A 15,706-nucleotide genomic window follows, 5' to 3' on the forward strand; every position below is an offset into this window, starting at 1 on the left:
TGTTGTTGTCTGGCAGATGTCGGTCCAGCAGCGGGTGTTCAACATTGCTAATGAGCTCCTGCATACGGAGAAGGCGTATGTGTCCAGACTGCACCTCCTGGACCAGGTGTTCTGCGCTCAGCTGATGGAGGAGGCTCGAGCCCGCAGCTCCTTTCCCTGTGAGATGGTCATGGGCATCTTCTCCAACATCTGCTCCATCTACTGCTTCCACCAGCAGTTCCTGCTGCCCGCGCTGGAGAAACGCATGGAGGAATGGTGAGGGATGCATTTACAGTTGAAGTCAGAATTATTAGCCATCCTGTATATTTTTACCTCAATTTCTGTTTAATGGAGAGAATTTCTTTTAACACATTTCTAATAACTGATCTTTGCCATGATGACAGTAAATAATATTGGACTAGATATTTTTCAAGATACTAGTATTCATCTTAAGCAAGTTTGGGTAAATAAGCAAGTCATCGTATAACAGTGGTTTGTTCTGTAGACTATCGAGAAAAAAAAATAGCTTAAAGGGGCTAAAATGTTGACGTTGAAATGGTTTAAAAACATTTAAAACTGCTTTTATTTTTGCCCAAATAAAACAAACAAGACTTTCTTCAGAAGAAAAAATATTATCAGACATACTGTGAAAATTTCCTGAATCTGTTAAACATCATTTAGGAAATATTTGAAAATGAAAAAAAAAAAACACACAGGAAGGCAAATTAATAAATATTGACCTATGTCAGTATACATGCAGAATAAAACTGGGTTAATATAGCCAAATTTATATAAATACAACACATTAGATAAAGCCCTTCCAGCTGCAACCAAGTACTGGGAAACACCCATACACTTTCACATTTACACACATACACTACGACCAATTAAGTTTATTCAATTTATCTATAGCACAGGTCTTTGAACTGTGGGAGAAGCACCCGGAGGAAACCCACGCCAACACGGGGAGAACATGCAAACTTCACACAGAAATGACAACTGGCCCAGCTAAGGCTCAAACTAGCGACCTTCTTACTATGAGGCAATTCTGCTACCCAGTACGCCATTCTGACGCCCTTTATATTATATTATATTATATTATATTATATTATATTATATTATTCTATATTATATTATATTATATTATATTATATTATATTATATTATATTATATTATATTATATTATATTATATTATATTATATTATATTATTCTATATTATATTATATTATATTATATTATATTATATTATATTATATTATATTATATTATATTATATTATATTATATTATATTATTCTATATTATATTATATTATATTATATTATATTATATTATATTATATTATATTATATTATTCTATATTATATTATATTATATTATATTATATTATATTATATTATATTATATTATATTATATTATATTATTCTATATTATGTTATATTATATTATATTATACTATATTATATTATATTATATTATATTATATTATATTATTCTATATTATATTATTCTATATTATGTTATATTATATTATATTATGTTATATTATACTATATTATGTTATATTATGTTATTTTATTCTATATTATATTATATTATATTATATTATATTATATTATATTATATTATATTATGTTATACTATATTATACTATTTTATAATATGTTATTTTATTCTATAATATTATATTATATTATTCTATATTATGTTATATTATATTATGTTATATTATATTATGTTATACTATATTATATTATATTATTCTATATTATATTATATTATATTTTTTCTTATTGTTGCTTATTAATTACACACTTTTAGTCTTGTTTTTTTATCATTTTAAAAATATTTTTAATAGTAAATATAATTAGCCTACTAATAGGATAATACTGACATTAAACTGATATAATATGATGTTAAACTTATTAACTTTTTAGCAGTGTAGTTAACAGGGGCTCATATAATCTGATTTTGGAGTTTGAATTACAATTTTTTGGACATATTTGGAGGATAAAGTAAACAATAGTTTCAAATTATCCAAACAAATAGAAGCCGGGTATGTGTTTTTATAAACTAGTCTTTAGTTTGAAATGTTGCCGTTTTGTAAGGGGAAGTGTGACCTTTTCTAAGAGATTGGACAAAAACGATGAATGAACCTTGACTTGTGCTCCTCTCTCCTCAGGGATCTGAACCCCCGCATCGGGGACATCCTGCAGAAACTGGCGCCTTTCCTGAAGATGTACGGCGAGTATGTGAAAAACTTTGACCGGGCGATGGAGTTGGTGAACACCTGGATGCAGCGCTCATCTCAGTTCAAAACCATCATTCACAACATCCAGGTACACCAGATAATGTTTTCTGCTAAACTAAGCATGTAGTGCTGCGTAATTAAAAAAAAACTTGTATAAATACTCATATTGTTGTTTAAACTGCAACGGAATGATTTATATTTTTGTGATGTGTTTTAAAGGGGACCTATTATACCCCTTTTACAAAATGTAAAATAAGTCTCTTATGTCCCTGGAGTGTGTATGTTTAGTATTGGCTCAAAAAACCACACACATAGGGCCCTATTTTGACAATCCATGTGCAAAGTGCAGAGCGCAGGGCGCAAACGCATTCAGGGCATGTCAAAATCCACTTGTCAGAATCTGCATGTCAAAAATACGCTTTGCGCCGTGGCGCATGGTCTAAAAGGGTTGAGTTTATTTTCTTAATGAGTAATAGGTGTGTTTTGAGAATAAACCAATCAGACTCCCATCTCCCATTCCCTTTAAGAGCCAGTTGCGTCGCGCCATAGCGCATTTGCTATTTACATGATGACTTTGTAAGTGGAAAAACTGAGCATTTTACTAGCAAGAAAACAGATAAACAGAGCATCTGCAGCGCGAGAATGAGAGATAAGGCCTCATCATTATCTGCTTTCACTTTCGCTCTCGTGGATAGGGAAACCTTGTACGCACAGACATCAAATAGCCTATAAATAATTAATTTTGTTTGTTAAGCGCAAATATTTGTTTCAAAACTATTTCTAAATTCAGTTCTAATTTCCAGCAAACGAATAAATGAACAATAATAACGAAGTGTGCTCAAAAAACTGCTGTGCTATGCTGTGCCCCATATACTCTAAAACCTGCAGGTGGACAAATCTAAGCTTCTTTTTAATAAAACAAATATAAATATGCAGATAATAAATAATCGTGCTAATACAAATAACATTATACAAATGCAAATTGTCATGAATAAACTGAAAGGTGAAGAAGGCATGGAGGCAGTGCTTTTATATTTATGTAGAAAATAATAATCTTCGTAACATTTTAATCCTATAAGTAAAGATATTTGTGTATTGCTGTTTATCCAGTGTTTTAAGTGTTTTGACCGGCATAGGCACATAACTAAGACGCTCTGCAATACATTTTAGACCAGCTTTCAGTTGGTCAATGGCACAGTCTATTTTAGTTCCTTAAAGGGCACATAGTTTACCCCTTTTTTATGATCTAATATTAATATTATGGTTCTTCTGAGTGTGCCAGTTTAGGTTCAGTTCAAAACACAGTTCAGTTTTTTTATTGTAATGTGTTTAAAAGTGTTATTTTGAGGGCGTGTACACACGTCGCTGTTTTAGGGGTGTGTTGCTTCACATGAAAATTAGTTTCGACTTCCCGTCCAGTGTAACAAAGGGGTGAAGCCAAGAGCTCCCCCACTCTGTGTTTGGCAACAGACAGGCAGAGAGAGAGAAGCAATATGAGTGAGAGGACCAGCATTCAGCTGTACGCCTTGGACACAGACCAAGCAGGGAGTACACAATAATTTGTGTCTTTGTATAGTTTTACAGCCAACTGTGTGCTAGTTTAAAGTTCTGAGCTTGTACACCGAGACTTATAACCACGCACACTGAATTAACTTTGACTGAGGCACCGGATGCGCCGCTCAGAGCCGTGATACGGCAGACCAGACACGCACATTTGCTTGTTATTTAAAATGAAACTATTCAGATGATGTTCTGGGAAGCGGCAGAAATATGAAGTGTTCTGAATCGTGGCTGGGCGTCGCAGACAGCCACCGACTTGAAGCGCTGTTGTGTGTACCCTTAGAGAAACCTATGTTTAGAATTCTGAAATGCATGTAGCTGCGTGGCGTGACGCTATGCGCCGCCATGCAGGTCTTCTGGTGTGCGACCTGCCGGCAAGTTTATTTTATTTCCAATTGAGGGCCGCACACGTGAGGCATCGCGCTCGCACTTTCCAGCTGCATCATTAAGATCACAGGGAGCTCCTGTGGCCGCGAGAAATGCAAACGGTTGAAGTTTAAGATAGACGCAATGAAAAGTGCACATGTTTGCAAACCTACCTAAAGTTAGAAACAATGGCTCTGATGAGAGCGATAATGTAATGAATTATGAATTTGTTTTGAGCTTAATGAGCCTTACATCTAAAAATAGAGCAAGGGTGTTCCTTTTGTGACATTGCTTTGACTCACACGCTGAAAATGGCGGACGTGAATCAACAAACTGAGGATATGGTAATGCACGCCTGTATTGGTGGGTGGGGGAACCGCACTCCTATTTTTTCCGATCTTTCCTATTTTTTCCGATCTAAAAAAAGGTCCATTCCCTAGTAGCAAAGAATTCTGGCCCAGATTTGGCATAAAGCTGGCACAGCAGGCATTCATCCGGCACTGGCATACAGCATGTGGGCCAAACATGGCCCGGGTTTGGCAGAGGTGGTACCGTCTTTAAGGCGGCACACAAGATTTGGGCCAGATGAAAAACGTGGTATTTGGCCCAGATTTAAAAATTTGAAAGTGGGCCATGTGAGTTTGGCCAGTCTTGACCCACATTTAAAATACACTAAAATAATTTTTGAGTAAAGAAAAAAAATTCTACCAATCAGGTCACTTTGAGAAAAAGCGTGCCCATAGTGTGCTTAAAGCGCATCACTCCATGGGTTTATCAATTTCATTGCAATCGTGACACACCAACCTATCTGGCCCAGTTCAGGTCCAGTTATGAGTTATTAACTTGGCTGAGACTTGGCCCAGATATGGTCCGTGTTTGGCCCTTGTCTGGAAGCCAGATTTGGTCCAGTCATGTACCGTAATTCACTGCGGCATGTGGGCCAAGCAAAACCTGATTGTGTGGGCCAGAGCTGGGCCAGAGAAATTTTGCTATGTGGGTTTGGTTCACCGTTTTTATGTTGTTAAATTAAAAAAAAGAACACTCAATGTGTTTATATCACCCCAATAATATACACTATACTTACACACGTCTGTTTAAACAGTTTGAAAAGTGAATTTTTCACCATAGGTGCACTTTAAAATAGCAATGCGCCAACAATGCGCCTCAAACACACTTCCTTTATAAACCGGCACACCCATGAGTCCACAAATGTCACAAATGGATTTGCAATTTAAACAATGTGGTACAAAACGTGAAAATTACTGTTGTGCTGGTCTAAAAAATAGCTACAAATCGCGTCAATTACATCTTGCGCCTTATTGTGCCGGGTGTATGATAGGGGCCTAAGTAAGAAAAGCATTTTTTTCCAGTATTCGCATTTATGTAGCTGCTTTTGTCACAAAAACAAACCAAAAATGTTTGAACTATAAGAGAAAAATGCTAAGAAAAACAACAGAAAACATGAAAATAACCACAGTTGGATTTATTGCCCAAAGTGAAAAGATTTGTACAGTGAAAGAATAATGCTGAAATGCCATTTAATGTAGAGGCAGTCAGATGTGTGGAGCACTGTTGAGGAAATCACACTCTCAGCCTAAATGTGTAAAAAAATGAGAAACTCTCTTCGCTGTTAATTGTGAGCAAGCCTGCATAATTCACACCCGTTGACCGAATGAAGCAGCAGAATCACCTTCACAGCCGCAGACAGGAGTGCAGTAGTGCTGGGAATGGGACTCTGCCATGATTGAGTGCGTCAGATGAAAGAGTGAATCGCTGTGGGTGCAGGAGTGTTTTTGGGGCAGATGTAGGTTCTGGTGAATACTAATGGTGGCCCAATCAGGCTTCAAACATCTCTGGTTGCCAGTGTGTGAGGAATATTAAGTGCTGGCGTCTGAGATCACAGGACGGCTGTAAGGAGATCAGGCACGGTGCAGGTTTCATCACGCTATATGCCTGTTCTCTGATTCTCCAGATTTTTCTCGGCTGTGTTCAGAGAGTTTGAATGATTGTTAAAGACAACATGAAACAGCATTCATTCAGCACTTTCACTTTTCAATGCATTTCAGAGTGAAACTAGCATTTAGGGGGAAATAATGTACTGTGAGGCTTGTTTTTTTCCAAGTGTGATTTAGTTTCAGTGTCTGAAAATAAATATTGGAAACCTCTAGTGTGTTTTAAATATTACATTTTGTGAAAAGCCATATTAAATATATTAAAAACGAGTACTGTCAAACAATTAATTGTATCCAATACAATAGGTTCATAGGGTGACTCGAGGCTCAGTGGTTCGCACTGTCGCCTCACAGCAAGAAGGCAGCTGATTCGAGTCCCAGCTGGATCAGTTGGCTTTTCTGTGTGGAGTTTGCATGTTCTTCCCATGTTGGTGTGGATTTCCTCCGGGTGTTTCGGTTTCCACCACAAGTCAAAAAAACGTGTTATACTGTAGGCGAATTGGGTAAGCTAAAAGTGTCCGTAGAGTATGTGTGTGAATGAGTTTGTTTGGATATTTCCCTGTGATGGGTTGCAGCTGGAAGGGCATCCGCTACGTAAAACATCTACTGGATAAGTTGGCGGTTCATTCCGCTGTGGCGACCCATGATTAATAAAGGGACTAAGCTGAAGGTAAATTAATGAAGTAAATAAAAGTTCATATTTACAAAATATGTTTCTTGCGTACTGTGTATAATTTTGTGTAAATAAATGTGTTAATGACTATAATGTAATTAATATTTATGTATAAAACAATTGAATTCAATTTATTTATAAAGCACTTTAAAACAACACAGTCGACCAAAGTGCTGAAAACAGAGAGTAACACAAACTTACAAATAAATAAATATAAAATGTCAACATCTCGTGCTGTGTCAAAAGCCAAATTGAACAAGTGGGTTTTAAGAAGAGATTTAAAAACAGTAATGGAGGCTTGTCTAATATACAAAGGCAACTCATTCCACAATTTTGATGCAGCCACAGCAAAGGCCCGATCCACTTTGAGCTTTTGATTGGTCCTGGGCACACCCAGGAGGAGCTGGTCAGCTGACCTGAGTGAACATAAAGGTGTGTAAAGTCAGAGAAGCTCAGAGAGGTAAAGGGGTGCAGTACCATTTAAACACTTAAAATCAAATAAAAATAACTTAAAATGGATCCTGAAATGCACAGGCAGCCAGTGAAGAGAATGTGAAGAGATAGGTGATGTGCTCGTATTTGCGTGTGCCAGTTAAAAGACGTGCAGTTGTATTCGGAAGTTGCAGTTGAGAAATAGAAGACTGACTCACCCCAAAATAAAGGGCATTGCAGTGATCCGAGCGGGAGGTTATAAAAGCATGGATTACTGTTTCAAAGTGCTTGTGTGATAAAACGTGCTTAATTCACGCCAGTTTTCTTAAGTGAAAGAAGCTAGAGAATACAAATTATTTATAAATATAAATGTGTAATGTAAATATATTTAATATGTATATTTTTTGTATTTTATGTACAGTATGTGTGTGTATCTATATATACATGTATGTATGTATGTATGTATGTATGTATGTATGTATGTATGTATGTATGTGTATGTATGTGTGAGTGTGTGTGTGTGTGTGTATATGTATGTATATGTATATGTGTGTATACATAAATATACACAGTACGCATGTATATACAGTATTATGTAAATACAAACTTTTATCTTGGATGCAATTAATCATTAGACAGCAAACAAAAACACGTCACACTAGTAACCGCATAGCAAAATGCTTAATAAATTATAGTAATTCAAAAAATAAATAAATAAATATATATATATATATATATATATATATATATATATATATATATATATATATATATATATATATATAGCAATATAATTATCTTTATAATACTTTAATAATGCGTAATGCATATTGTTAAGTTATTGTTATGCATATTGTTTTACGGTTTTTAATATAAAATATTCAAAACGTTTTTGAACATTTTATATACTATATGTCTTTATAGAATATTATCATAATCCTATATTAAATATAATATACTGTAATATAGTGTAATAGATTACACTAACCATATATTTTAATGAAAGCTTCATAATTAAATATAAAATACTGTATTTTAAAATACTCTAGTAATATGTTTATACTTATAACAAGTTTAAACAGTTCATGCTTCACCAATAATTTGTCATATGCTTCATTATTGTTCAATTTTATATAATGCAAAAATTTAAATTTGAATGTATAATATGTAATTCAAAGCTAAAACAGCTTTTTACATGTACTTTAATATTCTTTAAATAAGTATTACATTAAATAATAATAAATATAATATTAATGTAGAGGAGGCGCCGTGGCTCAGTGGGTAGCGACGTCGCCTCACAGCAAGAAGGTTGCTGGTTTGAGCTTTGGCTGGGTCAGTTAGCATTTCTGTGTGTGGTTTGCATGTTCTCCCCGAGTTGGTGTGGGTTTCCTCCAGGTGCTTCGCTTTCCCCCACAGTCCAAAGACATGCGCTATAGGTGAATTGGGTAAACAAAATTGTCCTTTTGTATGCGTGGGATTGAGTATGGGTTTTTGCCAGTGATGGGTTGCAGCTGGAAGAACATCCGCTGCCTATAACATATGCTGGATAAGTTGGCGGTTCATTCAGCTGTGGTGACCCCAGATTAATAAAGGGACTAAGCTGAAGAGAAAATGAATGATTTTAATCATTAAAAAATTTTAATATAACTCTTTAGTGTATACTGATATAATACTTTACAATATAAATTTATGGATTAAAATATAAAACATATTTATATAATAGCACAATAAAAAAACCTCATATGTTGTGTGATCTTCATATATAGTGTGGACTTGATGAATTCATGTTGTCCTGAAGGAGTCCTATAAATATTCTGTAATGAAAATATCCTGCATCAGTGTGTGTGAAGGGATCTGTGCATGTTCTCTTTTCACTCATAGTATGATTTTGGGTGTGTGTTGCAGAAAGAGGAGATGTGTGGGAATCTCACCCTCCAGCACCACATGTTGGAGCCTGTGCAGCGAATCCCTCGCTACGAGCTGCTGCTCAAAGACTACCTGCACCGGCTGCCAGAGGACGCAGACGACTTCAAAGATGCCCAGAGTGAGTGCACTTCATCCTTACCCTGACCTGCAATATAACCAGGGTGCGAATTACAGGGGGGTTGGGGAGGACTGACACCCCAATAACGATTTATCCCACTTGAAGAACGTCAAAACAAGATTTAGCCATTTAATACTGAGCCATTTAGTACCAAGAAATAGTTTGCTCTGATCTGTTTTTTAAATAATAATGTTAATAATCAAAATAAGAGATATAAATGAATATTTGACCACCCCTGTTATGGTTCATACCATTGTGAATGCATAATCACTGCGAACAACAGTTTGAAACTGCAGATCTAGCGCATTGATAGACATCGTAAGTCTTCACAAGTTTGTTTTGCTGTTTGTTTTGCTCACAATTGCTGTTTGTTTCTACATATAGCCTGAAAGTAGTCAAATAAGACGCATAGTTTGTAAAGTCTGACCTACAGTAACATCTGAAACAGCTAATCAGAGGATACTGTAGGTCAGAATACACAAAATATCCCTTAAGACACTGAAAACTTAAATATGTTTAGTTAAAAAATTAGAAGTCATTTAAATAAATACATGAATGACTAAAGCATGCGTTACCCAAACAATGATTATATCCCTGATGATCAATGTATAATTTGCACACTCATTTGAACTGAAACTAAACTTAAACTCTGAAATCTGGACTAGAATTTCTATTATAAAAGCGCTTTATAAATAAACATGAATTGAATTGATTATAACCACTCCTGTATCAGCCTGGAAAGATTTCAGAGGAAAGATTAATGCAAGATTAACAGGCTAAGATAAAAAGTCATAATGAAAAAAATATATAATATATTTTCTTATGAAAGCTTGTAAAACCAATTATTTGTATATTTTTATTATATGAAAATATTTATCATAATATTTAAATAATGATTATATATAGATACATAAAATACTATTGTATGTAATTAATTAAAATACTCTTGTTAATAATTAATTAATATTTAAATAATGTGAAATAAATAACACTATTTTACTGTTTACATAAAGTTTTACATTAATTAATTATTTTTATAATATATATATTTATTCACTTAAAGAAAGTGCATATTAAAATATACTTCTGTAATATGCAAAATGGAAAAAAAACAAAAAAACATTTCCTATGAAAGCTTGTAAAAAACAAGTATTTGTACATTTTTATATTATGAATATATATTATAATATTAATATAACACATATAACATTCTATAATAATGTGTTTACATTGTGTTAATATATATTTTTTGTAGCATTTAGATTTTTTATAAAAGTATATATTTAAATGTACTTCTGTAATATGTAAATATACTTTTAGTTCTATTTTAAAATTACAATAGTTCATTTTCATACAAAAGTAATGCCTAAAATGTTTATATAATGAGAAATGGAACAGTGCTGTGTTGCAGTGGGTAGCGCTGTCGCCTCAAAGCAAGAAGGTCGCTTGTTTGAGGATCAGCTGCGTCAGCTAACATTTCTGTGTGGAGTTTGCATGTTCTCCATGTGTTCGCGTGGGTTTCCTTCAGGTGTTCCAGTTTCCCCCACAGTCCAAAGTCATGCGGTACAGGTGAATTGGATAAGCTAAATTGTCCGTATTGTATGTGTGTTAATGAGAATGTATGGGTGTTTCCTATTGATGGGTTGCACCTGTTAAAACATCCGCTGCTTAAAACATATGCTGGATAAGTTGGCGGTTCATTCCGCTGTGGCGACTCCAGATTAATAAAGGGACTAAACCGAAAAAAAAAATGAATGAATGAATAATGAGAAATATTAATCTAAAATTATAAAACGTTGTGTTTTAATATACATTAATAAAACTTTTGACTCATTTATCAGTTACTTTTTTGTTTTTTTAGGAAATATATACATACAGATCATCAAATATACTATTGTAATATGTTCATGTTTATATTACTAATATTGTATACTAAAAATATTGCTAATATTTCTTTAACGATATATATTATACTCTGTATATTAAAGTTCATACAACTGGAAATACTTCAGTGAAAAGATTCATGTGAGGTTAACAGGCCAAAATAAAAGGCTTAATATTTTAAATGAGTCGTGTGAGGTATAACCCATCCTCGAAATTGGTCCTCTGCTTTTAACCCCATAAGTGCACACACACACCGTACAGTACACACACTGAGCAGTGGGTGGCTATTGTTTTGCTTTCAGTGGCCAGGGAGCATTTGGGGTAAGGTGCATTGCTCACTGGCACCTCAGTTGGGTATCGAAGATGGATAGAGTGCGGTTTGTTTACTACCCCTTCTTTAATTCCTGCTGGGAATTAAACCTGTAACCTTTCTATTGCAAGTCCTACTCTAACTAACCATTAAGACACAACTGCTATCTAACATGGGCTATCTGAATATAGAAGAATACACTGTGTGAATAATCAGGATCTTTGTTGTTTCTCCTGTGCAGAGTCTCTGGAGCTGATCGCCACTGCGGCAGAACACTCAAACGCTGCCATCAGGAAAATGGTGAGTTTCAGAGCTTCAGATGAGCGTTACACTCCATCTGGGGTGAAAACCAAACACTGCCACTTAACATGGCTATGTAATTAAGCACGACTGCCTCTTTAATGTGCAGACTGTTCTCAAAGTCTCTCATTTTACAACTGTTAATTGCCTATGGGTTTGTTTTCTGCATTTCGAGACGTCCTTTCCTCCAATCTGAAACTATTAATGCGAAAATTCCAATTCAAAACTTTTTAAAATGGGTGATTTTTTTATTATTATTATTATTTTTGGACAAATGTGATCGTTTTGTCTCTCAGGAGCGCATGAGAAAGCTGTTGAAAGTGTACGAGCTGCTTGGAGGGGAGGAGGATATCGTTAATCCCACTAATGAGCTGATTAAAGAGGGACACATCCTCAAACTGTCAGCTAAAAATGGGACGTCGCAGGATAGATACCTCATTCTGGTAAGTCAAACATGCACAGATAATAATTTGAATAACTAAATGATGTGTTGGAAAAAAAATGCATTAATGTCCGTCAGTCGGTCATGTAGCAGGCAAGCAATCATGGTTCATTGGACACATTTAAATGCCTTTATTATATATATATACACACAATTAAAGTCAAAATTATTAGCCCTCCTGTAAGTTTATTAATTTTCAAATATTTCCCGAATTATGTTTAACAGCAAAGACATTTTCCCGGTATTTCCTATATTATTTGCTAGGCGACCATCAACTGTTTTCTCAGAGGATGACTAGCTGTTACTAATTACCTCTAATTAGTCTACACAAATGTGTATATTCCATAGAAGTTGAATGGTCAGTTCTTGTCACGTGACTGGCGGTGCGCTCCTCATAGAATTCATTCAACTGCATGCAGCTGGAAGCTGTGCACCTCAATTGGAACTAAGAAACTTGTGCAAACTCTAGAAAAGACACGATATGTGAACGGCCCCTAAAAGGCCTTCATTTGCGATCTGCAGCCGTTGATCTTCTTGTACAGACATGGTGGATACTCCTGTTTGTGCATGTAAAAATAAATCCCCAAAAGAAATTTTCAAGGGTCAAAGAAAGTTATTGATTGAGAGAAAGTAAACCGAAACTTTTGTACTGTTTGTTCATTTAGTCTACTGCAATATTAGTTTTGATCATAAAAATGTTTGTTTTATATTTATAGATTTTTTTTGTTCATATATTGCTGTTTAAGATTAAACTGAATTTATAGATTTATTTGTTTATATATTGCTGTTTAAGATTAAACTGAATTTATAGATTTATTTTGTTTATATATTGCTGTTTAAGATTAAACTGAATTTATAGATTTTTTTGTTTATATATTGTTGTTTAAGATTAAACTGAATTTATAGATTTTTTGTTTATATATTGCTGTTTAAGATTAAACTGAATTTATAGATTTATTTGTTTATATATTGCTGTTTAAGATTAAACTGAATTTAAAGATTTTTTGTTTATATATTGCTGTTTAAGATTAAACTGAATTTATAGATTTTTTGTTTATATATTGCTGTTTAAGATTAAACTGAATTTATAGATTTTTTGTTTATATATTGTTGTTTAAGATTAAACTGAATTTATAGATTTTTGTTTATATATTGCTGTTTAAGATTAAACTGAATTTATAGATTCTTTGTTTATATATTGCTGTTTAAGATTAAACTGAATTTATAGATTTTTTTGTTTATATATTGCTGTTTAAGATTAAACTGAATTTATAGATTTTTTGTTTATATATTGCTGTTTAAGATTAAACTGAATTTATAGATTTTTTTGTTTATATATTGCTGTTTAAGATTAAACTGAATTTATAGATTTTTGTTTATATATTGCTGTTTAAGATTAAACTGAATTTATAGATTTTTTGTTTATATATTGCTGTTTAAGATTAAACTGAATCTATAGATTTTTTGTTTATATATTGCTGTTTAAGATTAAACTGAATTTATAGATTTTTTGTTTATATATTGCTGTTTAAGATTAAACTGAATTTATAGATTTTTTTGTTTATATATTGCTGTTTAAGATTAAACTGAATTTATAGATTTTTTGTTTATATATTGCTGTTTAAGATTAAACTGAATTTATAGATTTTTTTGTTTATATATTGCTGTTTAAGATTAAACTGAATTTATAGATTTTTGTTTATATATTGCTGTTTAAGATTAAACTGAATTTATAGATTTTTTGTTTATATATTGCTGTTTAAGATTAAACTGAATCTATAGATTTTTTGTTTATATATTGCTGTTTAAGATTAAACTGAATTTATAGATTTTTTGTTTATATATTGCTGTTTAAGATTAAACTGAATTTATAGATTTTTTTTGTTTATATATTGCTGTTTAAGATTAAACTGAATTTATAGATTTTTTTTGTTTATATATTGCTGTTTAAGATTAAACTGAATTTATAGATTTTTTGTTTATATATTGCTGTTTAAGATTAAACTGAATTTATAGATTTTTTGTTTATATATTGCTGTTTAAGATTAAACTGAATTTATAGATTTTTTGTTTATATATTGCTGTTTAAGATTAAACTGAATTTATAGATTTTTTGTTTATATATTGCTGTTTAAGATTAAACTGAATTTATAGATTTTTTGTTTATATATTGCTGTTTAAGATTAAACTGAATTTATAGATTTTTTGTTTATATATTGCTGTTTAAGATTAAACTGAATTTATAGATTTTTTGTTTATATATTGCTGTTTAAGATTAAACTGAATTTATAGATTTTTTGTTTATATATTGCGGTTTAAGATTAAACTGAATTTATAGATTTTTTTTGTTTGTATATTGCTGTTTAAGATACCCCCCCCCCCCCAAAAGTATTAAAAGTTGATATCAATTTAGAGAAATTGAAGGCCCTTAAAAACTATTATAAAGCATTGCATGCTATTTTATAAGGTATTACTGTTACTTTTCTATAAAAAATGTAATATACAACTACACTGCATGATAAAGTTTGCCTGAATTTAATCTGCAAATATTGGGATTCTGTGTAGTTTATGAAACCGATAAAATCCTGCTGGATTTGATGTCAGGCTGCTTTGTTTAAATGTCTAAAATATGGAAAATATGGAATCAGCCAATTTGCTAGTAAAAAAAAAATGCAGTCAGCCATGAAATATCAAGATCAATGCATTAGTATCTTTATAGATGGATGTGGTGAGTTGCATTAAATGGAGACTCTAAAGTTTCATTGATTTATTTAAAGGTCAGAGAGTTTGCTAAAGCTCCACATTAAGTTTTGGTTTTCTTTTTTCGGATTTGTATTCCTCTCTCATGAATTTTTCATCACCGTAAATGATTCTCTTTCTTTGTTCCCACACCTCTGAATTAAATTGCATTGAAAAAGAGTTATCACAAGCTAAGACTCTTTTGTGCTTTCTTACAGTCAATATTTACTAAAAATACTGTAAGTAAAATGTCAACAGTTACAGTTTAAAACCTACAAGGTCATAAAAGTATGGAAAGAGTCTTAAAAAATCCAGAATCCTGTATATAAAAATATATAATCCTGTAATAATTTTGACTTCATATACAGTTGAAGTCAGAATTATTAGCCCCCCTTTGATTTTTTTTTCTTTTTTAAATATATTCCCAAATGATGTTTAAAAGATTCAGGAAATTTTCACAGTATGTCTGATAATATTTTTTCTTCTGGAGAAAGTCTTATTTGGTTCATTTCAGCTAGAAAAAAAGCAATTTTTAATTTTTTAAACACCATTTTAAGGACAAAAATATTAGGCCCTTTAATCTAAATTTTTTATGATAGTCTACAGGACAAACCATCGCTATACAATAACATGTCTAATTACCCTATCCTGCCTAGTTATCCTAATTAACCTACGTAAGTCTTTCAATGTCACTTTAAGCTGTATAGAAGTGTCTTGAAAAATACATAGTAAAATATTATGTAGTCATCATGGCAAAGATAAAATAAATCA

At 32.5% G+C, this 15,706-nt stretch overlaps 1 protein-coding gene and 1 long non-coding RNA gene across 6 annotated transcripts in view; one reads left to right on the forward strand and one right to left on the reverse strand.

The window, feature by feature from the left end:
- fgd1 (FYVE, RhoGEF and PH domain containing 1) overlaps positions 1-15,706 on the forward strand; it is a 112,622-nt gene that overhangs the window by 78,488 nt on the left and 18,428 nt on the right. For all 5 annotated transcript variants that reach the window (XM_087264227.1, XM_087264228.1, XM_087264229.1 and 2 more), the window contains 5 exons: positions 17-255; positions 2,165-2,321; positions 9,122-9,260; positions 11,696-11,754; positions 12,051-12,197. In XM_087264227.1, coding sequence (XP_087120353.1) covers positions 17-255; positions 2,165-2,321; positions 9,122-9,260; positions 11,696-11,754; positions 12,051-12,197 — 741 coding nt within the window. The remainder of the gene's footprint in view (positions 1-16; positions 256-2,164; positions 2,322-9,121; positions 9,261-11,695; positions 11,755-12,050; positions 12,198-15,706) is intronic.
- The window catches only part of LOC147835504 (uncharacterized), a 29,475-nt gene continuing 19,387 nt past the window's right edge, over positions 5,619-15,706 (reverse strand). Inside the window, exons 4-5 of the long non-coding RNA XR_015497574.1 lie at positions 9,148-9,287; positions 5,619-6,142 (exon numbers count right to left, since the gene is read on the reverse strand). This is a non-coding gene — a long non-coding RNA (uncharacterized LOC147835504). The remainder of the gene's footprint in view (positions 6,143-9,147; positions 9,288-15,706) is intronic.

The sequence above is a fragment of the Danio rerio genome, chromosome 8, assembly GCF_052040795.2.
Source record: "Danio rerio strain M-AB ecotype USA chromosome 8, GRCz13ab, whole genome shotgun sequence".
In the NCBI taxonomy this organism is placed as follows: Eukaryota; Metazoa; Chordata; class Actinopteri; order Cypriniformes; family Danionidae; genus Danio; species Danio rerio.